Source organism: Myodes glareolus, chromosome 6 (assembly GCF_982192425.1).
Source record: "Myodes glareolus chromosome 6, mMyoGla1.1, whole genome shotgun sequence".
NCBI lineage: Eukaryota > Metazoa > Chordata > Mammalia > Rodentia > Cricetidae > Myodes > Myodes glareolus.
The window spans coordinates 97,513,259-97,538,970 of NC_142031.1; the positions used below are offsets into that span (position 1 = coordinate 97,513,259).

The following is a 25,712-nucleotide window of genomic DNA, read 5'->3' on the forward strand; positions in this document are numbered from 1 at the left end:
GTAGACTACCATGTGGGTGTTGGTAAGCAAACTTGGGTCCTCTAGAAGAGCAGACGCTACTCTTAACTGCTGAGACATCTCTCTAGGCCCCACAGTGTATGTACATATGTGTGTGTGTGTATTTTTGTGCATGTGTGCACATGTGTACCACATCATGTACATGGTGGTCAGCAGACAAGCCACAGGAGTCAGTGCTTTCCTTCTAACATGTGGTTCTTAGGGATCGAACACAGGTCTTCTGGCTTAATGGCAAGCACAGGTTGTGTGTGTGCGTGTGTGTGTGTGTGTGTCTGCGTGTCTGCAAAACTTGGGTGTCATTTCTGCGGAGCCATCCACCTGGATTTTTGAGATAATGCCTCTCACTCGGACTCACTAATTAGCCTTGGCTGTCCAGTGAGCCCCAGGGGACCCACTTTGTCCCTTTATTTTCATGTGGGTCCTGGGGATGGAACTCAGCTTCTCTCTTTGAATAGCATGTACTTTACTGACTGACTCACACATTTTGCTCTTGGTGGAGGGATTCTTTACACAAACAACTGATGTTTGTAAACGCAACCAAAGTGTTAGACCAAAAGTGTTTTGGAATTGAAACAACCACTCTCTCTCTTTTTACTGATTTTGTGCCTACTGATTCCAAAGAAAATGAAAACATTTCTTTTTGTCAGGTCTACATTTATGGAAATGAGTTTACAAGAGTCCCAAGATTTATCTTCCTCCTCTGTCTCTGACATTGTGGGTCGGGAGGCTATCCCACCTTCTTGCTACTGTAAGATGGGAAACAGTTCTTCTGACTCCAGTATGTCCTCTGTATCATCCAACGACAGCTCGAACCTGTCTTATCTTCCAATCTTTCCTGAAGGAGCAACGTGGAAATTCCGGAGCCATAGTTTACCTGCTTTCTCCCAAAAGGAACCGTCCACATCCACTCCCAGAAGCCAGGGCTCATCCCTGCCTACTTTTCAGCTCTCTCCTTTAGTCAGAGGAGAACTGGAAGGACACATATCTCAGAAGGTTTCTACTTTGCTGGCACAAGTGATGCCTCTGCCCGTGAAGAAATCCTGGGAAATACTCAATAATTTGATGGTTGTACAAGGAGTCCCTGAACAAGGGCTCCCCAAAACTCAGTTACCTAAACTCATCCCTCAGAGTGCTGAGCAAAATACCAACCGATCTCCAGATGTTCCATCGTTTCATGTCCATGTAAACATTGGGGTGAATTCTGAATTAAGAAGGACAGAAGTGGCAGAGCCGCTTACCTCAAACAAGCAGTTACAGGCTGAGAATGACCACCAGGTTCTTAGATACAACCCTTTAGTTATATCAATGGGCACTCCATCTCCCATTAACATAGTTCAGGAAGAAAACACTGTACTGAAAAAGGATCCAAAGCATGTGTTAGAGCTGAATATAGATCAGAGGGTCCTAGGTCTTCAAAGGATTCAACTACAAAGGGCACAAGTAACTGAAGTGGAACTGACAGCCCAGGTACCGTGCTCAGCCACGGACAGTGTAAAGGTCACTACAGAGGCATTGCTTCAGGTTATGGGCTTGATGGGAATGATCTCAAAATCACACGCACAGGTGAGAGACGACATGGGGTTTCCCCCGCAGCCATCAAATCAAGCAGAAACAGCGAGTATAACTCCTGGGCCATCAGATCAAGTAATTGAACCAAAAATAGTAAAAATTCTTCCGCATCCAGCTACAGAATCAAAGAGTATGGCCTCAAGACTGAGTCAAGTCACAGATAATATGAAGGTAACTCCTGTGACCTTGCTTCACATCATGGATTCCATGGGGATGGTGAATGAATTACACCCACATGTCATAGAACCAGCAGGAATAGCCCCAAAGCCAGAATGCCAAGTTATGGAATCGGCGAAGGTGGATACATTGCATGGCCACCAAGCCATACGACCAGAAGATAGGAGTCTAGGGCTACAGCAATCAGTTCTGGGAACTGTGGAAGTGATTCCCCAGCCTCAGCATAAAGTCATGGGAACATCGAACATGACCTTGGGGTCACAGAATCAAGCCATAAAACACATTGGGATTACTCCTGGTCCAACACATGAAAATATATTGGAAATTAGCTCCAGTGAACTTCCTAAAGCCATTGATTATACAAAAGCAACTCCAGTGGCACAGCAAACTGTGGATTCCATGCAGATAATTCCACCAGGACAGCCACATGTTACAGAACCTAGGGCTTTGATCCAAACTCAAAATCTGACCCCACTGACAGCGCAGCCAGATGTTCTGACTTCTACCGTTCCAATTCAAGATTGGAAGACTGTGGGACTGGCCCGTGACACACATGCTCAAGATGTAAAGGCCATGGGTTTGAAACTTGAACCCAAGAAGCAAGAAGAGAGTCCTGTGACTTTTGTACCAGGGGTACGGTTTCAAGATGAGTTTATGGAGGTGTTGCAAGGGCCTCAACTACAAGGTATAAAACCCAAAGAACTGACTTCACAGTCACAAATGCAGGATAGGAAACATGTGATTATCTCATATTTGAAGCCACAAAGTCTAAAACCTGTGAATATAGCCAAAACACAAGGAATCCCAGGAGAAAAAATTGTGAATTTAATCTCAACACAACCGTGTCGAGGAATGGCACCCATTTATTTAACTCCCAAGCCTGGACAGGATGACCAGATAACTGTAAGATCACCCGAGTGGAAAGGTGGGATTTTAGACCAGCTGAGCAAACATTTTCAGTCAGAAGATGTGTTGTCCATGAAGTCAGGTCAAGAAGCCAAACCTGCAGATAAAAAACCCAAAGAGATCAAATTTAAAGTACAATTTAAAGATATACCATCATTTGAATTGACTCCTGAACCAGTTGTTCACAGTGTAAAACCTGAAGAGGTCCTAGATGAATCACAGGTGCCAAGTATGAAACCATGCCAGGTGACTCCAGGGCCACAGGGGCACCAGGTGAAAGTCTCGGTGCTCACAGAGCCACAGATTGGAAGTACAAAATCCGTCCGATGGATACCAATATCTAAGTTTCCAAGTGAGAAATGGGTAGGGCCAGACTTTAGGTTGCAATCTCAAAGTACCAGACCTACAGAATTGAAGCCGTCTACACAATGGAGGGGTGTGAGGCCCCCTGAATTGACTGTCAGGTCTAAAATAATTCAAGAAGAAAAATCTGTAGGGTTTCATCTTGAGCCACAGTCAGAGCAAGTAAAAACCTCTCCGTTAGCACTAGGGCTTCAGAAAAAAACTTTTGACTTTACATCAGAGCCACAACCTCAAGGAATCAAAACTGTGGATCAAAACAAAGATCCACCAGCTGGAAGTGTAAGATCCATCCAGTGGATACCAGGACCTGAGTTCCACAGTGTAAAGTTTTTAGGATTAAATCATGGGTTACAATCTCAAGGTGTCAAACCCACAGGACGGAAACCGTTCATACAGTTGGGAGGTGTGAAGCCATCAGAGACGACTGTAAGGCCAAAACTTCAAGGAGAAAAATCTGTGGGTTTTAACCTTGAATCACAAGTACACCATATAAAGACACCTGAATTGTCCCCAGAACCAGAGTTACAGAAAGGAGAAAATGTCACATCCACTTCAGAACCACAGCCTCAAAACCAAGATTCACCAGTTGGAAGTGTTAGATCCATTCAGTGGATACCAGGACCTGAGTTCCGTGGTGTGAAGTGTTTAGGGTTAAATCGTGGGTCACAATCTCAAGGCGTCAAATCTACAGAACAGAAACCATCCATACAGTTGGGAGGTGTGAAACCACCTGAAACGACTGTAGGGCCAAAACTTCCAGGGAATAAATCTGTGGATTTTAACATTGAGCCAAAAGTACAGCACATAAAAACCCCCGAGGCATCGCCAGAACCAGAGTTACAAGAAGGGGAAAACTCAGAGCCACAGGCTGAGGGTGTAAAAAGTGTGGCATTACACCACGGATCAGAACCACAGTCTGAGTGTGTAAAAAGTGTGGCATTACACCGTGGATTACAGCTTGAAAATACGAAATCTGTTCAGTGGATCCCAGTGTCTGACTATAAAGCTAAGAAATCTACACTGAATCTTAGGTTACAATCTGAAGATGTCACGGCTAAAGAGTTAAACCCTTTGGCACAACTAAGAAACGTGAAGACTTCTAGTGAGTTAACTACTACAGGGTCGAAGTTACAAAGTAAACAACCTTCAGGGTCAACCCCGGAACAACAGTCTCACGGGTTCAAAACTATTGATTTTAAATCGGAGCTCCAGTTTAGAAGTATGAAAGGAGGTGACCCACACTTAAGGTCAAAGATTAACAATATAAAATTCCCATCCAAACCCAGGTTTCACTTAGAAGGCACAGGCTCTCCTGGATTGAAGCCTGGAATGCAACCACAAGAAGTGAAACTCTTAGGGTCACCCCCAGGAACACAACCTCAATCTGAGATCAACTCTGGGCCCCAGTGGCAAAGTGCAGAATGTTCTGACTTGACACCTGAAACAGAGTCCCAAAATATGAAATGTATCACGTCAAGTCAAGGTAAGCCATTTGCCAATCAAAGTGTCCAGCTAGACTGTAAACATGGGTCACAGTGGCAAGGTACAAAATTCAATTCAGTTCTGAGGACAAAGTCCCAAGAAATGGAGATGGAAGACTGTGAATCAGGCCCACAGTTACAAGATCTGAAATATTCAAGGACAATCATGGGTATAAAGGTCCAAGATGTCAAAGCTATGGGCTTTACTCCTGGACCACAATTACAAGGTATGCCGTCTGAAGTCCTTACAGAGAAGAGGGTTCATGGTGTGCGATTGGTAGAAAGCAAACCTACTTCAAAGTTACAAGGTAAGAAACCTGATTTCATCCCAAGGAAGATGTTTTTGGGCACAAAATCAATAGAGCTGGACTCAGCACCCCCTTTACAAGATTTTAAATATCCTGAGCAGATCTTGGATATGAAACTTCAAGGTGTAAACTCTATGGAACATCACGTTGCAAGTATAAAATCTTCCGAGCTGGCAACACATATAAAATCCCAAGGTGTAAAAGCAATGGACCTTAATTCAGGACCACAGCCACAAAATAAAAAGCCATCTGAGTTGGCTCATGGGAAAAAGCTCCAAGGTATGGAATCTTTGACTGTGGAGTCAAAGTCTCCAAGTGGGGACTCTGTGGAGTTCAACTTGGGCCCTCAGTTACCAGATGAGAAATCTTCTCAGTCAGTTCTGGGGATAAAGCATGAAGATGCAGGACCTACAAAGGTCAGTTCTTGCCCATACTTGCAGGGTATGAAGACTTATGAAGTATTTTCAGAGAACATGCTTCAAGGAGAGAAACCCATGGGCTTTGAGGCCCAGTCACTGTGGCAGGATGTAAAATCTCTTAGGCGGACTTTCTGCAAGGCACTTGACAGGAAGATTTTGCAGCTGAAAACCCCTCAGTTCCAGGACGGGAAAGGATCCATGTTAACCCCAGAATTATATCTTCAAGGTATGGAACCTGAGGCAGTCAAGCCTGGATCAAAGTTGAAAGGCGTGCAACCCGAGCCTACAAATGTCCAAGCAGCGAAGGATATGGGGATCAATCATGGTGCAGAATTGCAGGTTGTGGGATTCGCTGAGGAGGACTCGGACTCAACAATCTATTGTGTGGTACCTTCTGAACTCAGTGCCAGAAACCTGAAGCAAGACGGGAAGTTTCACAAATTAAATCAAAAGCAACAGCTTCAAAGTGTAAAACCGGTAGTCTTCAGTCATGAGCCACATTTGCAACATATCAAGTCATCAGAAGTATGTACAAAGGTTCAAGACCTGAAGTCTACGGAATTCACTTCAGAGCAACAGTTGCAAGAGATAAAAGTTCCTGAGGTGTGCACAGAGTCCAAGCTGCCAGATGAGTCATCTCTGGAATTCAAACATGAGTTGCAAGGTAGGACATTCTGTGACTCGAGTCCAGTGCCACAGATTCACTGTAAAAATATCATGACATCCAAGACGGGAACACAAAATGTACAATCATATAAGTTGCACCCTGATCTAGACCTTCAAGGCATAACATCTAAGGAATTCTGCCTTGGATCACATTTGGAAGATGTGAATTCTACATGTACTCCCAATGCAAATTCTCAGTATACAAATTCCAGTGAATATAAACCTGGACCATATTTGCAAAACACAAATTTCTCTGCATGCATTCCCGAGCCAGACCCTCAATGTATAAATTCTGGGAGCAATCTTGGGCCACATTTTCATGGAATGAATTCTGTGTGTATTTTAGGACCAAAATTGCAATGTGTGGCTTCTACTGGGTACAATCATGAGCCAAATTTGCAAGATGTAAATTCTTCTGCATGCACTTCAGTGTCAAATCCTCTGTGTGTAAATTCTTCCGTATGCACCCCAGGACCAAGTCCTTCGTGTGTGAATTCTTCTGTATGCACCCCAGAGCCAAGTCCTTCGTGTGTGAATTCTTCTGCATGCACCCCGGAGCCAAGTCCTCCATGTATGAATTCCACTGAGTGCAATCCTAAAGCACATTTGCAAGGTGTGAAGTCTTCTGCATGCACTCCAGGGCAAAACCCTCAGTGTGAACATTCTAATAGGAATAATCTTGGGCCACTTCTTCAAGGTACGCATTCAGGTATAACATTTCCAGCACCACAAATTATGTGTGTAAATTCTGTTTGGTGCAGTGTCCAAACACATTTGCAAAATGTGAATTTTTCTGCATGTACTCGAAGACAAGAATCACAGTCTGCAGATTCTATGGGATACAACCCTGGGCCACATTTCGAAGCTGCTAAACTTCAAGGTATGAAGTTTTCTGAGTTGAACCCAGGGACAGGAATTCAAAGAGAGATGCCTGTAACAGTTAACGCAGGACAGCACTTGCAAGATTTAAAGCTTGAATTAACTCCAGGGTCAAATCTTGCAGGTATAGCACCTGTAGAATACAACCCCAGGCCACAGGAACAATGTGTGAATTTTTCTGAATTGAATACAGGATTAAAATTACAACCCATAAATTTAGTGAAGCTTAGTTCAGGGCCACAGTTGCAAAACATGAAGTCCTTTGAATGGGCCCCTGGATCAGAATCTCAGTGTCCAATATCTGTTCTATTGAACCCTGGACTCCCTTTTCAAGGTGTGAAGCCATCTAACTTAATGGAAGGGGCAAATTTTCAAGAGATCCCACTTTCGAAGAATCAATTTGAGTCACGGCAGCAAACTGCACAACCCATGTTGACTTTGAAGCCTCAGTCAACTGGTGTGGACTCTGTGAAAGTTTTACCAACACCACTGCCTGAAGATAGAATGTTTCCAGAGTTGAACAAACAGTCATTGCTTTGTACGAACTCTGTAAATCTGACATCTGGCTGTGGTCTGCAGGACTTAAGAAGTGAGGCATTTTCACCAGGACCTTGTTTTCAAACAGTTAGAGCTATGCATGTGAAACCAGGGTCACAGTCTCAGAGAGGGAACTCTTCAGAGTTTGCTCCGTGCCACAGGTCTGAATGTGCAGAAAAATCACCAAGGCCATATCCTCAAGGCTTAGGACCTGTGGTGCTGAGCTCTGAGAAAAGATCCCCAAGGGAACAATCTGTAGTACCGCCACCAAGGCCATTCTACCATGTTCCAGATTCTGCTCCAGGGATAACACCAGGACCTCAGATTCCCGAATCTAAGCTATGGCTGCAAAGGGAAGAATTCTCAGAGTTGGCCGCCCAGCCAACCAATCAAGTTGTGGGAAATACAGCCTCTGTCAAGCTGGCGTTTGAGGAATGTCAGACAGAAGAGGTAGTAAGGAGTCTAATAAAGCCCCAGAATGCAAGCATTGGAAAAGAAAGTGTAACTCCAATAGAATCACTGGATCAAATGATAAACTTTCTAAGGATCAGCCCAAAGCCACTCGATCAAGTGACAGAATCTGCAAAGACACGGCTTCAAGTTCCTCGAGTTTCTGAATCTGTGACAGTGATTCCTGGACCACCACTTCAAGTTATAGAGTCAGTGATGATACCGGAGCCGACCTCTCAAGGGTCAAAATATGTTGATTTGACTCCCAGACTGTGTGATGTGATAGTTTCAGAGTTTGCTCCAAGACTTTGGCTACAAAATGTGCAATCTAAGAAATTAATCACAGAGCCAACACATCAGATTTTAGAAACGATAGAATTATCAGGCTTTCAAGTGATAAAGACTATATTGCGTCCCAAGCCACTGCTTCTGATTGTGAAATCTGAAGAACTGGCACCAGGACCAAGTCCCCAGGCTGTAGAACCAATAGGAGTTGCCACAAGATCAAGAATTAAAGTAAAGGATTCTTTGAATTTACTCTCAAGACCACATCTTCAAGACAAGATAAAACCTATAGAACAAACTCGAAGGGCAAATATTCAAGAGAATTTTACAGAATTAATCTTACAGCAAACATCTCCACTTGAGGAACCTCCAGTATTACCTCACAAGCAAAGGCTTCAGGCTGGAAAATCTGTAGGAATCAAAAGAGAATCTCCTAAAGTACTGGAAATGGATTTGAACCAAGGACGGGTGTGCCAGAATAGAGATTTGGAAACGATAACATCAGAAAAGTTACAATCAGAGAATTACTTCTCTAGGTTCATAAGCAGCCCTCCAATCCCATTTATTTCAAGCTCTGTCAAAACAACCGAATTAGGGCCCCTTCAGGGTTCTGGAATGCCAGAAGTGCCAAGAGCCTTGAATATGAAGAACTTTAATGCTGGCATTTTGCAGTCTCCAAAATCCTATACAGACACTATTATACGTGTTATTCCTTTGTGGCTAACCACGCCCACTCCCAGCTACTGCTTACCTCCCTCGTCACCATCTTAACTCTTTCTCTTCTGTCCCTCTCTCCTGGCGTGTGCACACGTGTTTTCTTCTCTCTGTTCTCTTTTCTATTTCTGCCTTTCTTTCTCTCCTTTAATTAATAAATGTTTACCTCTATGTCTAGTCTTACGTCTATTTACTATTATCCACCGCACCCGCCCGCCTGACTCTCCCGGGCCGCATGGCAGGACCAGCTCAGCCGCTTCCCCGGGGAACCTGTACTGCTCTGGCAGCAGCCTCTGCCTGGCTCGCAGGCCGCTCGAGGCACCCCAACATCATTAAGAACAATATTGGTGCCGCGGACTCGAGAGATTTACCCAGCCAGGGTCCCAGCTTCAGGTTTCATCCGGAACTCTGAGCTCCCAATTTCTGGGATTGAATCGGAACCTGAGGGCTTTCTCCACACCGACCCATGTGTCCCGTCTGCCTGTCCATGACTCCTACAAATAACACCGGCTTCTAATCGTGAGTTTCCCCACTCCAGCCAGTTTAACTGAGCCTTTTAACCCGGGATTGGCCGGTTTTCCCGCTGTTTTTAGGCTGGGGCGGGGACTTCTTCGCCCCTTCACTGGCATTCATTACGGCTTGCATTCTTTGTTAAGCTCGTGCCTGGGACAACTGGCCTGGCCAGCTCCCAGCACTCCCGCACCTGGGGACCCGGGGCCCCCAGTTCTCTTCCTCTTTATTTCATTCTTTTCTTCCTTCTTATCTTTCTCGCGGTCGAATTGGCTGATCCGGTTCAGCCAACAGCATCCCACATGTGTACCTCGGACGCCTGGACACATGTCCTGATGTTCGCTTGCATCTCACCTAAATGGGTAGCCCTTCCTGCTGTAGGCTCGAGATGCCACAGTTTTTGCAGGTTTTTCACGGTCTTGACCTGGGAAAGCAAGTCGTTCCAGCCTAAATATGCCTTACTTAAAATCCTCCACACCTATCCGTCTTTAAATTGTCTGTTTGCGTGGGTTTTCACGATTCACATTCTAAATAACAACTGCCCACGGCAGGTGGCCCCCGGCTTTTAAAATTCCTTCCGGTCATGACATGGTGCAGTTTTTTCGCTTCCAGTCTTTTGCTCCCCTCTGCGGCTTATGGTTCGGCATGGCAGCTCAGCAACAGGGCAGATCACGCCTCTAGGTCACTCTTTATTAAGCTTAAAATCCTTACAGCTCAAAAATTGTAACTTCCCCCCCCCCCCCCCCCGCAACACGTGGCCGCCGCCATGTTCATTGGGGTCAGGTGACTTTATCGCTAGATTCACTGAGAGCCAGGTCACATGACCAAGCTCTTCCATTCTTATGTATGTCCTGCCTTTCCCTCCCCCTCCTCGGTGTTCACTGAAATCCTCTCGTTAACTCTGGTTACAGGTGTTTTGCATAGTGACGCGCTTCTGATAGGGCCCATCAGAGACATGCACTTTGCCTAATTCCTGTTCAATCTTTCTATGTATAATAATTATTCATTACATCTCATTTCAGACTACAAAATCATAAGTCTCATATTTTAAACAGGTATGTACTTTTAGCTCTCTTATATTTAATATTAAGCTATTCTCTACCATTGTCAGTTCGGCCACTAATCTTAATGTTACAGTTTTTTTCTTTCTTTTTGTCTTTTTACGAGTATAAATCTTATAAATGTTAAAAGCCAGCAGTCAAACTCAAACCCAACCTTCCAGACAGATTCTATATTGCAGCTATGCTTAATAAACAGCCTCAACTGCTCAGATATCTGGGAAATGCGATATTTAAGTATTTAATTATTTAAAAAACTTTTCATAACAAAAAGAGACAGGTTGGCTCCTAGCAAGCACTCTGTTTCCTCCAAGAAGACAGAAGACAAACGGTCACAGAACAACATCCATCTGCAGTTGCAGAACAACGTCCATCTGCAGTTCGCTTTGACTGCCAAACGCTGACCATTGGGCAAAAACTGCCTTTCACCTAAACTAAAGACCTCCAGACGTGGACAGAACCACTGGAATCAACAGCCTAGCTGACTGGGTAAGGTAAGCCTGTCTTCCTACAGACTTCTTAGCCCACAAGGTCTTCTAAAGCCTGACAGACTCTGCACTAAACAGCAAAGGTCAACTGCAACCTTCAGCAGCCAGGGAGGACCCAAAAGAGTAGCACTGGGTGCCAACCAAGTAAGTTCTCTGTCATTTTTTTAATCAGTAACTCGAGTAAAATCTTATCCTTCTCAAAGATCTCTGACAGTCTGATAGCTAAGAGGTTTTGCCAGGTTGCCTCAACAAATAAAAGTACTTTTCATTGTACAAAAATATGTCACAGCCATTATACAATGTATATGTCTAAAACTTCTATTTTTCTTATGAGTTCCAGGGAGCCAAATTAAAGAACCCACCATAAACAGGTCAGATACATGCCCCTCAATTCCCTGGTCTTAAAAATTTTTTCTTAATTTATCTTTGTCCTTCTCTTCTGCCAATACCCTAACCAGGTACAAGGGACAACAGACATTTCCATGCCACAAACACCTGTCGGGAGCAGAGACCAACTATGCCAGAATGTGACCAGCACCCAGCCTTCTCTCGGATCTCCCCCCCCCAAAAAAAAGACGATGCCCACAAATCAGCCGGAAACAGTCTTGAAAATTCACCGCCCCAATTCCTTCAAACTGTAATGTCTAACCTTCTACTTTTTATTATAAAAAGGATCCGGGAATGTTATTCCTTTGTGGTCCCTTTAAGGGCTAACCACGCCCACTCCCAGCCACTTCTGACCTCCCTCCTCACCATCTTAACTCTCTTTTTTGTCCCTCTCTCTTGGCGTGTGAACACATGTCTTTTCTGTGTCTCTATGTCTGTTTTTATGTCTCTCTGTCTCCCTCTTTTTTAAGTAATAAATGTTTACTTCTATGTTTAGCTTTACGTCTATTTACTATTATCCGCCGCACCCGCCCACCTGACTCTTCCAGCCAGCCACATGGTGGGACCAGCTCTGCTGCTGCGGGGAACCTGCACTGCTCTGGCGGCAGCCTCCGCCTGCCTCCCAGGCCGCTCGGGGCACCCCAACATCATTAAGAACAATAATACGGTCATCAGCTCTTCCCTTGGTCCTTCCCTCTGATAAAACAGGGAACTCTGTGGGATCCCTATATCCTGAGATCTGGGAAATGGATGTCTTAACTAAGGAATCAACTGAAAAGAAGCAAATGGAAGAATTTGGGAATTCACTGCATAGCTATTCTCTGTATCCACTGAGATTACTACCCTCAGAGTTTCAGGCAGGATTAGGATCTCGAAGAAACTCTATCCATTCTTTCCTGGGCAGACAACTGAACATCTGGGAAAGTCATGTCTGTAGGCAGCGACTACCCAGGAAGTATCTCTCCAATATGCTAATGCTGGGGAATGTTCTGGGAACCACTATGGAAAGGAAGATTTGTTCTCAACCGTTTTTAACAGAAGGAGCCACTATGGATATCTGCCGATCTATTCAGAATTTATTTGGGGTTCCAGCTGAACTGATGGAATTTTCCCAGAGCCTACTAGAGAGGGGTCCAAGGATGATTTCACAGACTTCAGTGGTCAAAAGCTATATTCAGAGACATATTCTATGTCACGGTCACGAGAAAAGAATGCCCTTAAAGATGTGGACACGTGGATCCACATCCTCCATAATACAGCAATACTCTGGTACCAGATTGGGACTAAAAACAAACTCAAAACTCGGTGATATATTCCAGGAAGTCACTCAGCACGTGCCTGTCTCATGTCCAGGGGCCCAGTTTCCCGTCTTAGGAAAGCCAGAGTCTCCTCTCGGGATACTTTGCGATAGGAAAGAGCCTGTTTCCAGGGAGCCAAGTAAATTCTCCCAGAGTGATTCATAGACAAGAACTTTTGAGTCTCACCACTCCCTCGAGGCAAGTTATTTTTCCCAGACCAAGACCAATCTCTCAGAACAATCGGAACTTGGGACTTCATGGTATCAGTATTGCTCATAGTTCAACTGTTGATTTTTCTGTCTTTTTTTTTTGGTGGGGGGGGTGAGGTGGGGGAGTGCTGTTTTGTTTTCTGTTCCATAAATCATGTTTATTACTCTTTATTTTCCAACCAATTTTGAAGGCAGGAGATGAGGTAGATGAGCCCAGCAAGAGGGAGCGGCTGCAAACGATTCTCAAGAGAATGGGGAAGCTCAGGTGTATGCGGGAGTTAAGAACCCATGGCAGCAGATCCTTCTGGAGTCTTAGGTTTGTGTCTTTCTGTTGTTCTTTCCCATTTGTTTCCCTCTTCCCTTGCCGTCTGGTGGCATTGGGTGGTACCTACTTTCCATGTCTCTTGCAGTCATTGTTAGTTCTTTAGTTTTTCTCCTTTCCACAAATATATTCCCTCTCATCATTGCTTGAAGGAACCACTGCTGCTTCCTTCTCCTTCTTCTTCCTCTTCCTCTCCTCCTTCTTCCTCCTCCTGCTCCTCTTCATTCTTCTTCCTTTTTCTTCCTTCTCTTCCTCCTCTTCTTTTATTTTTATTTTATTTTATTTTATATGCACAGGTGTTTTACCTGTATGTATGTTCATGTGACGGTATCTATCAGATCTTAGAGTTACATATAGTTGTAAGTTGCACATGGGTTCTTGGAATTGAACCTGGAACCTCTGGAAGAGCAATCAGTGGCCTTAACCACTTAGCCATCTCTCCAGCCCACAAAAGGGCTTCTTTACTAATCTTCCTTTAGCATGGTGAAGAAGATTCATCTCATGAGCTCATACTATAATGAACTGGATGTTGCTGGTTAGTTGATACCGGGGTGGGTTTGGGTCACAGTCCAAAGAGGGAAGTTCTAATGCAGAGTAGGTGTATGCTTCTACTTTCTTAATGATTACTCAACTGATTGATCATATGACCATAGACAGTACTGCCTAGAAGGAGGGTGGTGCCAATGGGAAATGTAGGTGAGCATTTTGCAATCTCACTGTCTGTGGCTTGTGGTGCATGGCAAGGCCTGAGAAATTTAGGGATCATGTGAAACGTGTATGATTCTGACATAGGCTTTTTTCCTATGCCCATAGTTGCTCCAGTACCTTCACCAGCATTATGGGATATCTGTACCATGTTAGAAAATGTGGCAAAGAGGCAGCAGAGCTGGAGAAGTTGACCCTGAAATGTCAGCACTGTGGAAAACCATACAGGTCAAAGGCTAGGCTGGCATATCACATGAGGTCAGAGCACGGGCCTATAAGTATTGATTCTTCTCTAGACACTTCCTCTTGTATCTTCTGTGAATCCTTGCTTCCTCATTTGTGTCCTGTTTACTCTTTGAAGGCTTTTGTTGTCTCTTCTATGGAGAGAATGGGGGGTAGGGGAATAGGATGTACATATGTCTTAGTTACCAAGGCAACTTACAAGAAAGTGTTTAATCAGGCTCATGGTTTCAGAGGGTTAAGAGTTCATTGTGGCAGGACAGCTGAGAGCTCACATCTTAATCTACAAGTAGAAGGCAGAGGGAGAGCGAACTAATTGGGAATGGCAAGATCCTTTGAAATTTCAAAGCCCACCCCCAGTGACACACCTCCTCTAACGAGGCCATACTTCCTAATCCTTCCCAAACAGTTCCATCTACTGGGGACCAAGTCTTCAAACATCAGAACTCATGGGGCCATTGTCATTCAGACCACCACAACATATGTGTGTGTGTGTGTGTGTGTGTGTGTGTGTGTGTCTAGGCACATATGTATTTGCAGGTGCACATGCATGTATATGCACTTGTATGAAGGTCTGAAGTTGATCTTGTCTTCCTTGATCACTTACTTATTTCTCAAGATAGGTTCTCTTGCTGAATGAATCTGGAACTCAGCAGTTCTGGACAGTTTAGCTAGCCAGGATGAGCTTGTCTCTACCTCCTAAATGTTGGGGTTACCGGTGGGCTGCTGTGCCTACCCAACTTTTCTGTGGGTGTCAGGGATACAAACTCCAATCCCCATGCTTGCATGACGAGTACTTTTTCCTTCCACCATCTCTCCAAGCTTTACTATATTAATTTTTTATGAATCTATTTTATATGCATAAATATTTTCCCTGAGTGTGCATATGTGCACCGTGTGAGTACCTAGTACCCATGGAAGTCAGAAAAGGGTTCCAATCCCCTGGAACTGGAGTTACGGATGGTTATGAGCTATGGTGTGAGTGCTGGGAATCAAAACCAGGTCCTCTGCAAGAGCAGAAATGCTTTTAACTACTGGGCCATCTCTCCAATCCCCATTACTGTACTTTTAAAATTAAACATTCCCTCTTTTTTATATTTTTTGTGGGGCTTTTTCTTTGTTCTTCATTTTTTTTTCTTTTTGTCTTGACTCTGTTTCTATATTCCATTTCCACTCTTTTCTGTGCACCCGTATATGCATGCACACATCTGTATAGGTACAGGTACATGTGGGTGTGCATGAATGTGAAGGCCAGAGGACAATTCAGGTGTCATTCCTCGGTAGCTGTCCACCTTTTTTATTATGACAGGGTCTCTCATTGGCCTAGGGTTTGGCATTCTGCTAGGCTCGCTAGCCTGCTCGAGCCGCAGATTTCCTCCTGTCTCAGCTACTTGAGTGGCGTGATTATGAATGTTCCACCACACGTATCTTTTTAATGTGGGTTTGGGGGAGCAACCTTAACAGACAGCGCTATCTCCTCCTACTGCCCTCCCCTTTGTGTGAGGTGGGGAAATATCAGTATGGATGTGTTTGTGTGTATATACACGTGCATGTGTAGGTGTGCATGCACATGTGTGAACATACATGTTGAAGTCAGATGTCTGCATTGAGTGTCTTCCTCAGTTTTTCTCTACCTTATTTTTAAAGATGGCATCTCTCAATGACTCTGGTGCTTATCTGTGTTAGCTAGACTGGCTGGCCAGGGAGCTCTGAGGATCTGCCTGTCTTGCCCCCATGTGCTAGTGTCACGGTTTTTATACTGCTAAGAAGTGCATCTTGTTTAATCACTGGCTGTGACTGAAGGCACTCTGTTTCATGCGTGTTTTCATGGCTCACTCTTGCAGGTCTTCTTCCCAGAATCAGCACAGCTGGACTGTTTGAAGGAGATGAGTCTGGAGACAAAGGGTGGAGGTCGAGTTCAGTGGCGTTCTGCCAAGATAGCTGTGTACCATCTGCAGGAGCTGGCCTCTGCTGAACTGACCAAGGAATGGCCGAAGAGGAAGGTGCTCCAGGACCTGGTACCCGACGATCGGAAGGTAAGGTCACGTGTCATTGACACTATTGTATAGATGTTTCCAAGTATGGATTTGTGTGGTGTTCTCTCAAGCCTAGGTTGAAGGCTATATGGTTTTTATAGGACTACTACCCAGGCAATGTTGAACCTGGTTGACTTGATGCATCGAGTCAGAAGTTATATGATACTGATGTGATCAGCAGCAAGTTTCTGTGGTGCTAACTGATCAGTTGGCAAGGGAGTGTCTTCCAGCTAACTCAGGGATAAAACTACACGGGTCCCTTAATTAGAGCATCATTGGAATAGAGACCAAGCCTGTGCAAAGATCTTCTGTCTCATACTCAGTCAGCATTCACTGATGAACCTTTCCTGCAGCAAGTGTTACTATGGGGTTACATAAACTCATTTATTTTATAACTTGTGTAGTTATTCATTGTAAGTGTACTGTGAGAAAAAATTATTACTAGCAGCGAAGCCTTCCCTCATAACTCATGAGGAATTAGTTGTAGAAAATCTCACAAATGATGATATTCTATAGACACTCAAACATCTTATGGATGCTCAAGCACCTTTTACCAAATGGTATGGACTTTGCCTAGCATCTGTGTGCACCTCCTATGTACTTTAAGTCATTTCTAGATTGTTTAACTATGTGATACAAAGGAAATGCTTTACAAGTAGTTACTACACCATGTGTGGCGGTGCACAGAGCACTAGGAGATTAGGGGAAAGAACGCATGGAAAAGAACAGCCTTGACTACATAGTGAGACCCTGTTCCAGAGAAACAAAAGCAAACAAAATAGCTGTGGTACTGAATTAGTTAAGGAATAGTGACAAGAATAGTAACTGAAATTACATTACATACACGGTCTTTATATATATTTTAAAATGTATTTTATTTATGGAGAGGGATGCATACGGGTGTCAGAGGACAACTTGAAGGAGGAGTCTGTTCTTTCCTTCCATCACGTGAATCTTATGGATTAAACTCAGGTCCTCAGGCTTGGTGACAAGTACCTAGCCTTCCTGCTGGCCCATACTCAATCTTCATGAGCTACAGTTGCTTGAATTGGCAAATGGAGACTCTTTAGTTTTGCATAGAGACTTACTCTTTTAGATATTTATTTTATTCTATAGATTATAATTCACTACTAGTAGTATTTAGCTTTCTCCTCCAGTTGACCCAGTTTGGAGTGTTAATGGTATGTCAAATACACTCCTGAGTCTTTTGATGTACCTAAACATGTCTTTGTTTAAAAAAACAAAAACAAAAAGGCCATTTATTGTCGGGTGTGATGATGCACACCTTTAATCCCAGTGTTCTGGAGGCAGAGGTAGGTGGATCTCTAAGTTCGAGGCCAGCCTGGTCTACACAGTGAGTTCCAGGACAGCCAGGGCTACAGAGAGAAACACAGAAAAACGAAACAAACAAACAAATAAAAAACAAAGCAAAAACTTATTTTATATGTATGAGTATTTGTCTACATGTATGTTCATGCATCATGTGCATGCCTGGTGCCTACAGAGGCCAGGAGACATCAGATCCCCTAGGATTTGAGTTACAGATGGTTGTTAATCATTAAATCATTATGTATGTACTGGGAACTGAACCCCATCCCTCTAGAAGAGCAGCCAGTGCTCCTAACTTCTGAGCCAGCTCTCCAGCCCAGACTTTTTTTTTAAACACCATAAGATACTGAAAAATTAGCTTGTATTTTCCCTGCCCCACTCCTGAAATTAGCCATTTTTATAAGATATGCTGGTTCCTATTAAGAAAATATATTTAGAATATGTAGTAGAAGATCTGAGTGCTAAGTGTGTTTATGCCTACTTGGCTTTCATTGCTTCTGGGTCCTGCCAGTGTGGAACTATTGTATATATGTGGTTATTCATTTCCCACATAAAGCCCATATTTAATCATGCGCGCACGTGCGCACACACACACACACACACATACATACACACACTATTAGTTACTTTTCTATTGCTTGATATAAATAACACCATGATTAAGGTAATTTACAGAAGAAGGAGTTTCTTTTGGACTTACCGTTCCAGAGGGATAAGAGCTCATCACTATCATGGCATGGTGGGCCAGGGAGGCATGGCGTCTGGATCAGCTGAGAACTTACATCTCCTACCGTAAGCAGTTAATAAAGAGAGTGCCCTGGAAATGACACATGACTTTTGAAACCTTAAAGCCCAGCCCCAGTGACATACTCCTTCCAATGAGACCATGCCTCCTAAACCTAAAAAACCAGTGTAATCACCTAGAAATTGAGTGTTCAAATGGTTGTGGCGATGGAGGACATCTCAAACTACTACAGCTATTCTACACACACAGGCTTGTGTGATTATAAGACATGATGCTTAAATTCCAGTCCAATATGACCAGTTCCAGCCTTCCTTCCTATTCATCCCTCCTTGTCTAGCAGTGAAAACCTGGTCAGTGCTGCTTAGACTGCATGAGCATCAGATTGTTTCAGAGTCATGTGTCCATGCCCCTCAAGTGGCAGATGTCCTAACCGAAGTTAGAGATGTCCTAACTGGACCGCCTGAGTCCTCTAAAAGAACAGTCAGTGCTGTTAACCAATGAGCCATCCTTCTAGCCCTGTATTTTCCTTTTCATTTTGTCCTTTTCCCTCCTACTTCAAAAGATGACCAACTCGCTAGTTTCTGTTCATCCTTCCTGCATCTTTACCAGATGCAGGGCCAGGTACTTGTACATTTTATTACACTCCCATCTTCCTGGATTCTTGTTTATTCCCTGGTTTAGTTTACTTAAAAATATATCCTGGAGTGTCTGCAGGTGGTGGCGCACACCTTTAATCTTAGCACTCAGGAGGCAGAGGTAGGTGGATCTCTGAATTTGATGCCAGTCTGGTCTACAGGGAGATTTCAGGACAGCCAGGACTACACAAAGAAATCTTTCCTCAAGAAGAAGAAGAAAAAGAGTATATCCTGGAAATCACTCCAGTGTCTTCATGAAGATCACCCTCATTCTTTTCTTCCACAGTTGCATGGTTTCTAACTTAAGTCAATAGGGTGGTTTAGTTTATAAAAGTAGTGCTTTCTTGACGGTCATCCTCTAACAAAGGGACCTAGAGTGGCAAATGGAATTAGTTGCTAAGGAGATGTTATGCTTCTGAATGACACCAGCCCTGTACTCTGGTTGAGGGTCCTCATGGGCTTTTTTATTTCTCTGGTATGTACCATCACCTCACTTTTCTCTTCTAAAAATACAGATGAAATGTTACCATAGAAGACTTGCTGTCTAGGGTGTGGGAGGATCTAAGACTGAACTAGTTTGTCTGCAGACAGGCTGCACAGACTGCTTTTGTTGTGTGCTCACCTGATCTTGTAGGCTGCTGAAATGCCTCATTTATAGAAGTAGGTGTGAGGGGCTAGAGAAACTTAACTGTAGTTAAGAGCACGTGCTGCTATTTTTTTTTAAATACATTTTTATTGATATTTATTGAGCTCTACATTTTTCTCTGCTCCCCTCCCTGTCTCTCCCTTCCCGCTTCAATCCTCCCCCAAGATCCCCATGCTCCTAATTTACTCAGGAGATCTTGTCTTTTTATACTTTCTACTTCCCATGTAGATTCGATCTATGTAAGTCTCTCTTAGTGTCCGCATTGTTGTCTAAATTCTCTGGGATTGTGGTTTGTAGGCTGGCTTTCTTTGCTTTATGTTTAAAAACCGCGTATGAGTGAGCACATGTGACAGTTGTCTTTCTGTGTCTGGGTTACCTCACTCAAAATAATGTTTTCTAGTTCCATCCATTTTCCTGCAAAATTCAAGCTGTCGTTGTTTTTTTCTGCTGTGTAGTACTCCATTGTGTAAATGTACCACATTTTCCTTATCCATTCTTTGATTGAAGGGCATTTAGGTTGTTTCCAGGTTCTGGCTATGACAAACAAAGCTGCTATGAACATGGTTGAGCACATATCCTTGTGGCACGATTGAGCATCCTTTGGATATATACACAAAAGTGGTATTACTGGGTCTTGAGGAAGGTTTTTCCCTAATTTTCTGAGAAATTGCCACACTGACATCCAGAGGGGTTGTACCAGCTTGCATTCCCACCAGCAATGCAGAAGTGTTCCCTTTTCCCCACAACCTCTCCAGCATAAGTTGTCATCAGTGTTTTTGATCTTGGACATTCTTACAGGTGTAAGATGGAATCTCAGAGTTGTTTTGATTTGCATTTCTTTGATGACTAAGGATGTTGAACATTTCCTTAAGTGTCTTTCAGCCGTTTTAGATTCCTCTGTTGAGAATTCTCTGTTTAGGTCTGAACTCCATTTTTTTTATTAGATTATGTGATCTTTTGGTGTCCAATTTCTTGAGTTCTTTGTACATTTTGGAGATCAGACATCTGTCTGATGTGGGGTTATGAAGATCTTTCCACATTCTGTAGGCTGTTCTTTTGTCTTGTTGACCATGTCCTTTGCTTTACAGAAGCTTTTCAGTTTCAGGAGGTCCCATTTATTAATTGTTTCTCTCAGTGTCTGTGCTGCTGGGGTTCTATTTAGGAAGTAGTCCCCTGTGCCAATGCGTTCATGTGTACTTCCCACTTTTTCTTCTATAAGGTTCAGTGTGACTGGCTTTATGTTGAGGTCATTGATCCATTTGGACTTGAGTTTTGTGCATGGTGATAGATATGGGTCTATTTTCATTTTTTTACATGTTGATATCCAATTATGCCAGCACCACTTGTTAAATATGCTTTCTTTTTTCCAATTGATTTTTTTTTGCTTCTTTATCAAAGATCAGGTGTTCAAAGATGTGTGGATTGATATCCGGGTCTTCTATTCAGTTCCAATGGTCTCCTGTCTGTTCTTATGCCAATACCAGGCTGTTTTCAGTATTGTAACTCTGTAGTAGAGTTTGAAGTCAGGGATTGTGATGCCTACAGAAGTTCTTTTATTGCCCAGGATTGTTTTGGCTATCCTGGGTTTTTTGCTTTTCCATATGAAATTGAGTACCGTTCTTTTGAGGTCTTTGAAGAATTTTGCTGAGATTTTGATGGGCATTGCACACTTGCTGCTCTTGTAGAAGATCCCGGTTTTGTTCCTGGAACCCACCTTTGGCAGCTCACAGTGCCTGTAATTGCAACCCCAAGGGAACCAAAGCCATTCTCTGGTCCTTGCAGGTACTTCACTCATGTTCACATACCCATACTCAGGCTTCCATGATGGAAATAAAATAGCTACGCCTTTCTTAAAGTTGGTGCGAAGCTTTGCAGGTATCTTGGTTGGGAGTTGCATTGTTGCAATCCAGTGTTTCTTGTCTTCTAGTTAAAATACACTCGCCCTGGGTTGCCTACATTCAGCCAGGAAGTACTGCACAAGTGGAAGACGGATATCAAGAAGTACCATCGTATCCAGTGTCCTAACCAGGTGACTCTTCCTCTTTCATTGTATCAGTAAATAATATAAAGTCTGGAGAATCTGATGCTTTAGTTCCTGATTGTTTCATGATGAAGTACTTGAACTGTGTGGAGGCGTGCAACCATGATTTAGTTTGTTCAGAACCGGGTACCGCCATAATTCTGATGATCATCAGGATAGCCCTGCTGCTACACGCAGCATCATATGAGGTCACTCGTGTGCAGTGAACTGTAATGTCCCATCAGCTGCGTTCAACTGAGCATGTGGCACTCCATCTGTCTTCTCTGTCTGCAGAAGAGCAGGATTGCCCGTGGGGGATGTAAGTGACCAGCTTCAGACACAGAAGTAGAAGGTGCAGCCCTTCTGAGGTCCCACTGCACAGTTTGTACAGCGTCATTTCATAGTTCCTGTTTGTCGATTGCAACACAGGTGTATTCGTCCTTTTCTGTTGGTGTGGCACTGTGACCAGCAGCTTGTAGAAGGAAGAGTCATTCGGGCTCACAGTTCTAGAGGGATAGAATCCATGTGGTGGGGAGGATAGCCACAAGGGGCAGGCGTGGTAGCAGGAACAGAAAGCTGAAAGTTCATGCCCTCAAAAGCAAGCTTGAAGCAGAGAGCAAACAGGAAATTGAGTGGGACTATAAATGCTTAAGTCCCACCCCTAGTGATGTACTTCCTCCAGTAAGACTACACTTCCTGGAAGTTCTACAACTTCCCAAACAGTGCCACCAAGTGGAGCATATGGGAGCTGTGGCGGTGTGAATGAGAATGCCCCTACAGGCTCGATTATTTGATGCTTACTTCCTACTTGGCAGAACTGTTTGGGAAGGACTAGGAGATGTGGCCTTGTTGGAAGAGGTGTGTCACTAGGGACAGGCAGGCTTTGAGGTTTCAAAAGTCCAGGCCATTCCCAGCTAACTCTGGCTCTACTTCCAACTTACGGGTGATGTAAGCTCTCAGCTACTGCTCCAGCCCTGTGCTTGCCTGTCTATTGCGTCCTTCCCACCATGATGGTTATGGCCCACCCATAGCCTAATTAAATGTAAGCAAGTCCCTAATTAAATGCTTTCTTTTATAAGGTGCCTTAGTCAATGGTATCTCTTCACAGGAACTGAGTAACTAAGACAGAAGTCTGTGGAGGAATATTTCTTAATTCAGACCATCACTGTAGGGCTAACCCAGACTCAGAGAAAGTGTGAATGGACTCCGCTTCTCAATGGTAGAGCAGCAGAGACTTGCTGCTATCTTTAAAATTAGTACCAGAGCTGATAGTGTAGTCCTTTTGGAAGAAATAAATACAGATATAGTTGATATAAATAAATAAAACATAACTCTGAAACTTTGAGTGTTCTGTTACATATCAGAGAGCGGGAAAGGGAAAGGGACAGCTCGGCCCTACTGTTTGCCTTCTTTATTGTCTTCTCTGTTGGATTTCCTCCTCGCCTCTGTCTTCTTGTGTGCTTTTTAGTATTTGGTTTGTGACACTGGCGACTGATCTTCTAGCTCCTGATATGGAATTAGCCAGTGTAAATGATTACGTTGCTCAGAGAAGGTTCCTTGTGTGCAGGACTCACCTTGCTGCTTCTCTTTTTCAGGGCTGTGAGGCTGTCTACAGTAGTGTGTCTGGCCTTAAAGCTCACCTGGGCTCTTGTACACTGGTTTGTAACATTTTCAGTTTACTATCGTAATGTGCCCTCTCCAGAAGTCTGGCAGGGATGAGAACTCAGTTTAGGTGAACAACTGGTCATTCTGTTGGTCACCATCTTCAGAGGCTGCCCTTTGACCTCAGTGTTGTGGGCATTTTTGGTCTTGTACTGGGTGGTATAGCAGGGTGCATCAGGATACAGAAAAGGCCATGCCTTGCTCATTTAGGGAATTTGAAGAAAGCTCTGTGAATTTGGAGTCACAACCAGAGACTGCTTCCTTCTCCCTGATCCTTGCATTGGGCTCCCTTGCCTTAATTTGCCATAATCTACCTGAAAAAAATTTTTTGGACTGGTGAAGATCCTCCAAACCCATCCAGACTCTACTGGCCCCGTGGGATGTGAGACAGGACAGGGCTTCATGCTAATAACCACTCATCTCTCTGAACCGTTTCCATGGTGACCCAGGTATCCTACCACCCATGAGTCATGGGAAATGCTGCCACTTTCCAGTCCCATTCAGAAGTATCTGCTCGGACAACATGAGCACCATGACATGAGCAGTTTTAGGAGGGGAGAGAGGTCTCAGTTTGAGGCACCACGGGAGGTGTATGCATCTCAGCAGGTTTTTGTAGCAGTGCTTAGGAGAGCATCATCTTGATGCTGGTTTCTGAGTCCTTAAACTAGGTACTATGGATGATATTTGTCTCATTCGGGATTTCTAAGGCACCGTTTGCCACCATGGTTCACCATGCAAAGGACGGAACCTGGTGCCCCTAGTGAACTTGGGGAGTTTGATTATTGGTGGGGAGGAGTCAAGATAAGCTAAACGTGAAGCAAAAAGGAGCCAAGAAGAATCAGCGGCTTGGAACATAGTGGAAGGAGAATGCCAGGTTGTGTCGTGGCACAGTGGGTGTTGGCACCGAGTGGCACCAGAACAGGTGTGTAGTGGTGAGAGTTTGTCTCAGCTGTTTCTCATAAACTCTACCACCATGTTGGACCATTCCCCATGACTTCTGGTTAAGTAGACTCCCCTGTTCATTACCCACAGTCCCGGAACAAAGCCCAGGTATGTTTTCCTGACTTTACCTCTAATTTTCTTTCTGTCTTTGAAACAGGGCAACTTTGTGGCTGGAAAATACAAGTGTCTTCTGTGTCAGAAAGAATTTGTGTCAGAGAGTGGTGTCAAGTATCACATCAACTCTGTCCATGCCGAGGTGCGGGCTCTGCTTTCCCTAGTGTCTTTGTAGCCTCGTGTGTCCTTCTTCAAGCTATAAGAAGTGGACCTTGTCCCTGGTTTCATGAACTAGGACTGGCAAAGAAATTAAGGTTGAGAACTTGCCAGAGTTCAAATGCCCTATGACATTAGTAGTGTAACTGAGTTTTTCTGTGAAGATATTTGAGATCACTATGGTTGGGCCTCTTTGAGCCCCTATAATTAACTGTGATTAAATGAGACCAGTTGGAAGCCAGGTTGGACTTACATGTTTGATCTTGTTTTCAGCCTTTTCATCTGACAAAAAGCCAGATGTTCTAATGCTTTTCAATAATCTGGGTTTTTTTTTATTCTATGCACATAGTCGTTTTGCCTTCATGTTATGTCATGTTTTTTTGCCTTGTGTTATGTTACCATATGGTGCCTGGCCAGAAGAGGGCTACAGCTTCCCTGGAACTAGAATTACAGATGGTTGTGACCCACCATGTGGGTGCTGGGTCCTTTGCAAGAGCAGCCAGTGCTTCTAACCACTGAGCCATCTCTCCAGCCCGCCAACAACTAGTTTTTGATGCTTTATATATTATTGCATAACACAACTCTGAATCAGAGATGCATTCATCTCGGCCCCATCAGACCCTGTCTGAAAAAAGAAATAAATAGCAGTGAGGTATTTGACATGAGCTGCTACCAAGTCTTTGTGTGTGTCTTTCACTGAAGGCATATCAGTTTGGACTTCCCTGTTTCAAGAGCTCATTAGACATAGGTGGCAGTGCCTGTCGCCTTCCATCATGTAGTTGGGAGGCTTCACTTGGCACTTGGGACTTTGCTGATCTGTCCTGTGGTAGCACTCCTCTGCCCTAGCCATTTCCAATGAGTTGATAGTCCCACCTATGAGACTGAATAAGTAATTCGCTTACTTAGTAAGATTTAGGCTTTTGCATTTCCAGAAGAATATTTTATGATAAATTTCCTCTGCCTCATAATTTTCTAAGTGAGACTCAAAGAAATCAAGTGACTTACAGAAAGCAGGGGAAAAGAGAATTGTACTCGGGATCTGATGGGAGTCATGTTCCTGTCACTATAGTGTCATGAAGTGAGCATCCCTGTGATCCAGACCTTCCATCCCACGGCTTTACACAGAAGGAGGTGACAGGTGACACCATGCCAATAAATACATTCTATGATCACAACCTTTTTCTTTTGCTGTGTAAAGTGTGTGCCTGCATGTACCTATGTGCCTGCAGGTGTCAGATCCTCTAGAGCCGTAGTTACAGCTGGCCGTGGGATGCTGCTAAGCTGGGAACAGAACCTGGCTCCTCTGGAAGAGCAGAGTGCTCTTAACTGCTGAGTCATCTCTTCAGTCCAGGTTTTGGATTTTTGAGACAAGATCTTGATGCAGCCAGGCTGCCCTCAGACCTTCTGTGTGTCCAGAAATGATCCTAAGGGCTAGAAG

The 25,712-nt window shown here is 43.9% G+C and overlaps 2 protein-coding genes and 1 pseudogene across 2 annotated transcripts; all 3 read left to right on the forward strand.

Moving 5' to 3' along the window:
- The first annotated feature begins 682 nt into the window (after positions 1-682).
- LOC148121899 (uncharacterized) lies at positions 683-8,943 on the forward strand. The gene has a single exon (XM_087907364.1). The coding sequence runs from the start codon at positions 772-774 to the stop codon at positions 8,827-8,829; it is 8,058 nt and encodes a 2,685-aa protein (XP_087763490.1). The 5' UTR covers positions 683-771; the 3' UTR covers positions 8,830-8,943.
- A 641-nt stretch (positions 8,944-9,584) lies between these two features.
- On the forward strand, positions 9,585-12,792 carry LOC148121900 (spermatogenesis-associated protein 31H1 pseudogene; annotated as a pseudogene).
- A 2,157-nt stretch (positions 12,793-14,949) lies between these two features.
- On the forward strand, positions 14,950-24,575 carry LOC148121901 (zinc finger protein 512-like). The gene is made up of 5 exons (XM_087907563.1): positions 14,950-14,967; positions 15,834-16,025; positions 21,308-21,409; positions 22,996-23,058; positions 24,162-24,575. Exons 1-5 carry the CDS (start codon positions 14,950-14,952, stop codon positions 24,291-24,293), a joined length of 507 nt encoding a protein of 168 aa, XP_087763689.1. The 3' UTR covers positions 24,294-24,575.
- Positions 24,576-25,712: the final 1,137 nt, after the last annotated feature.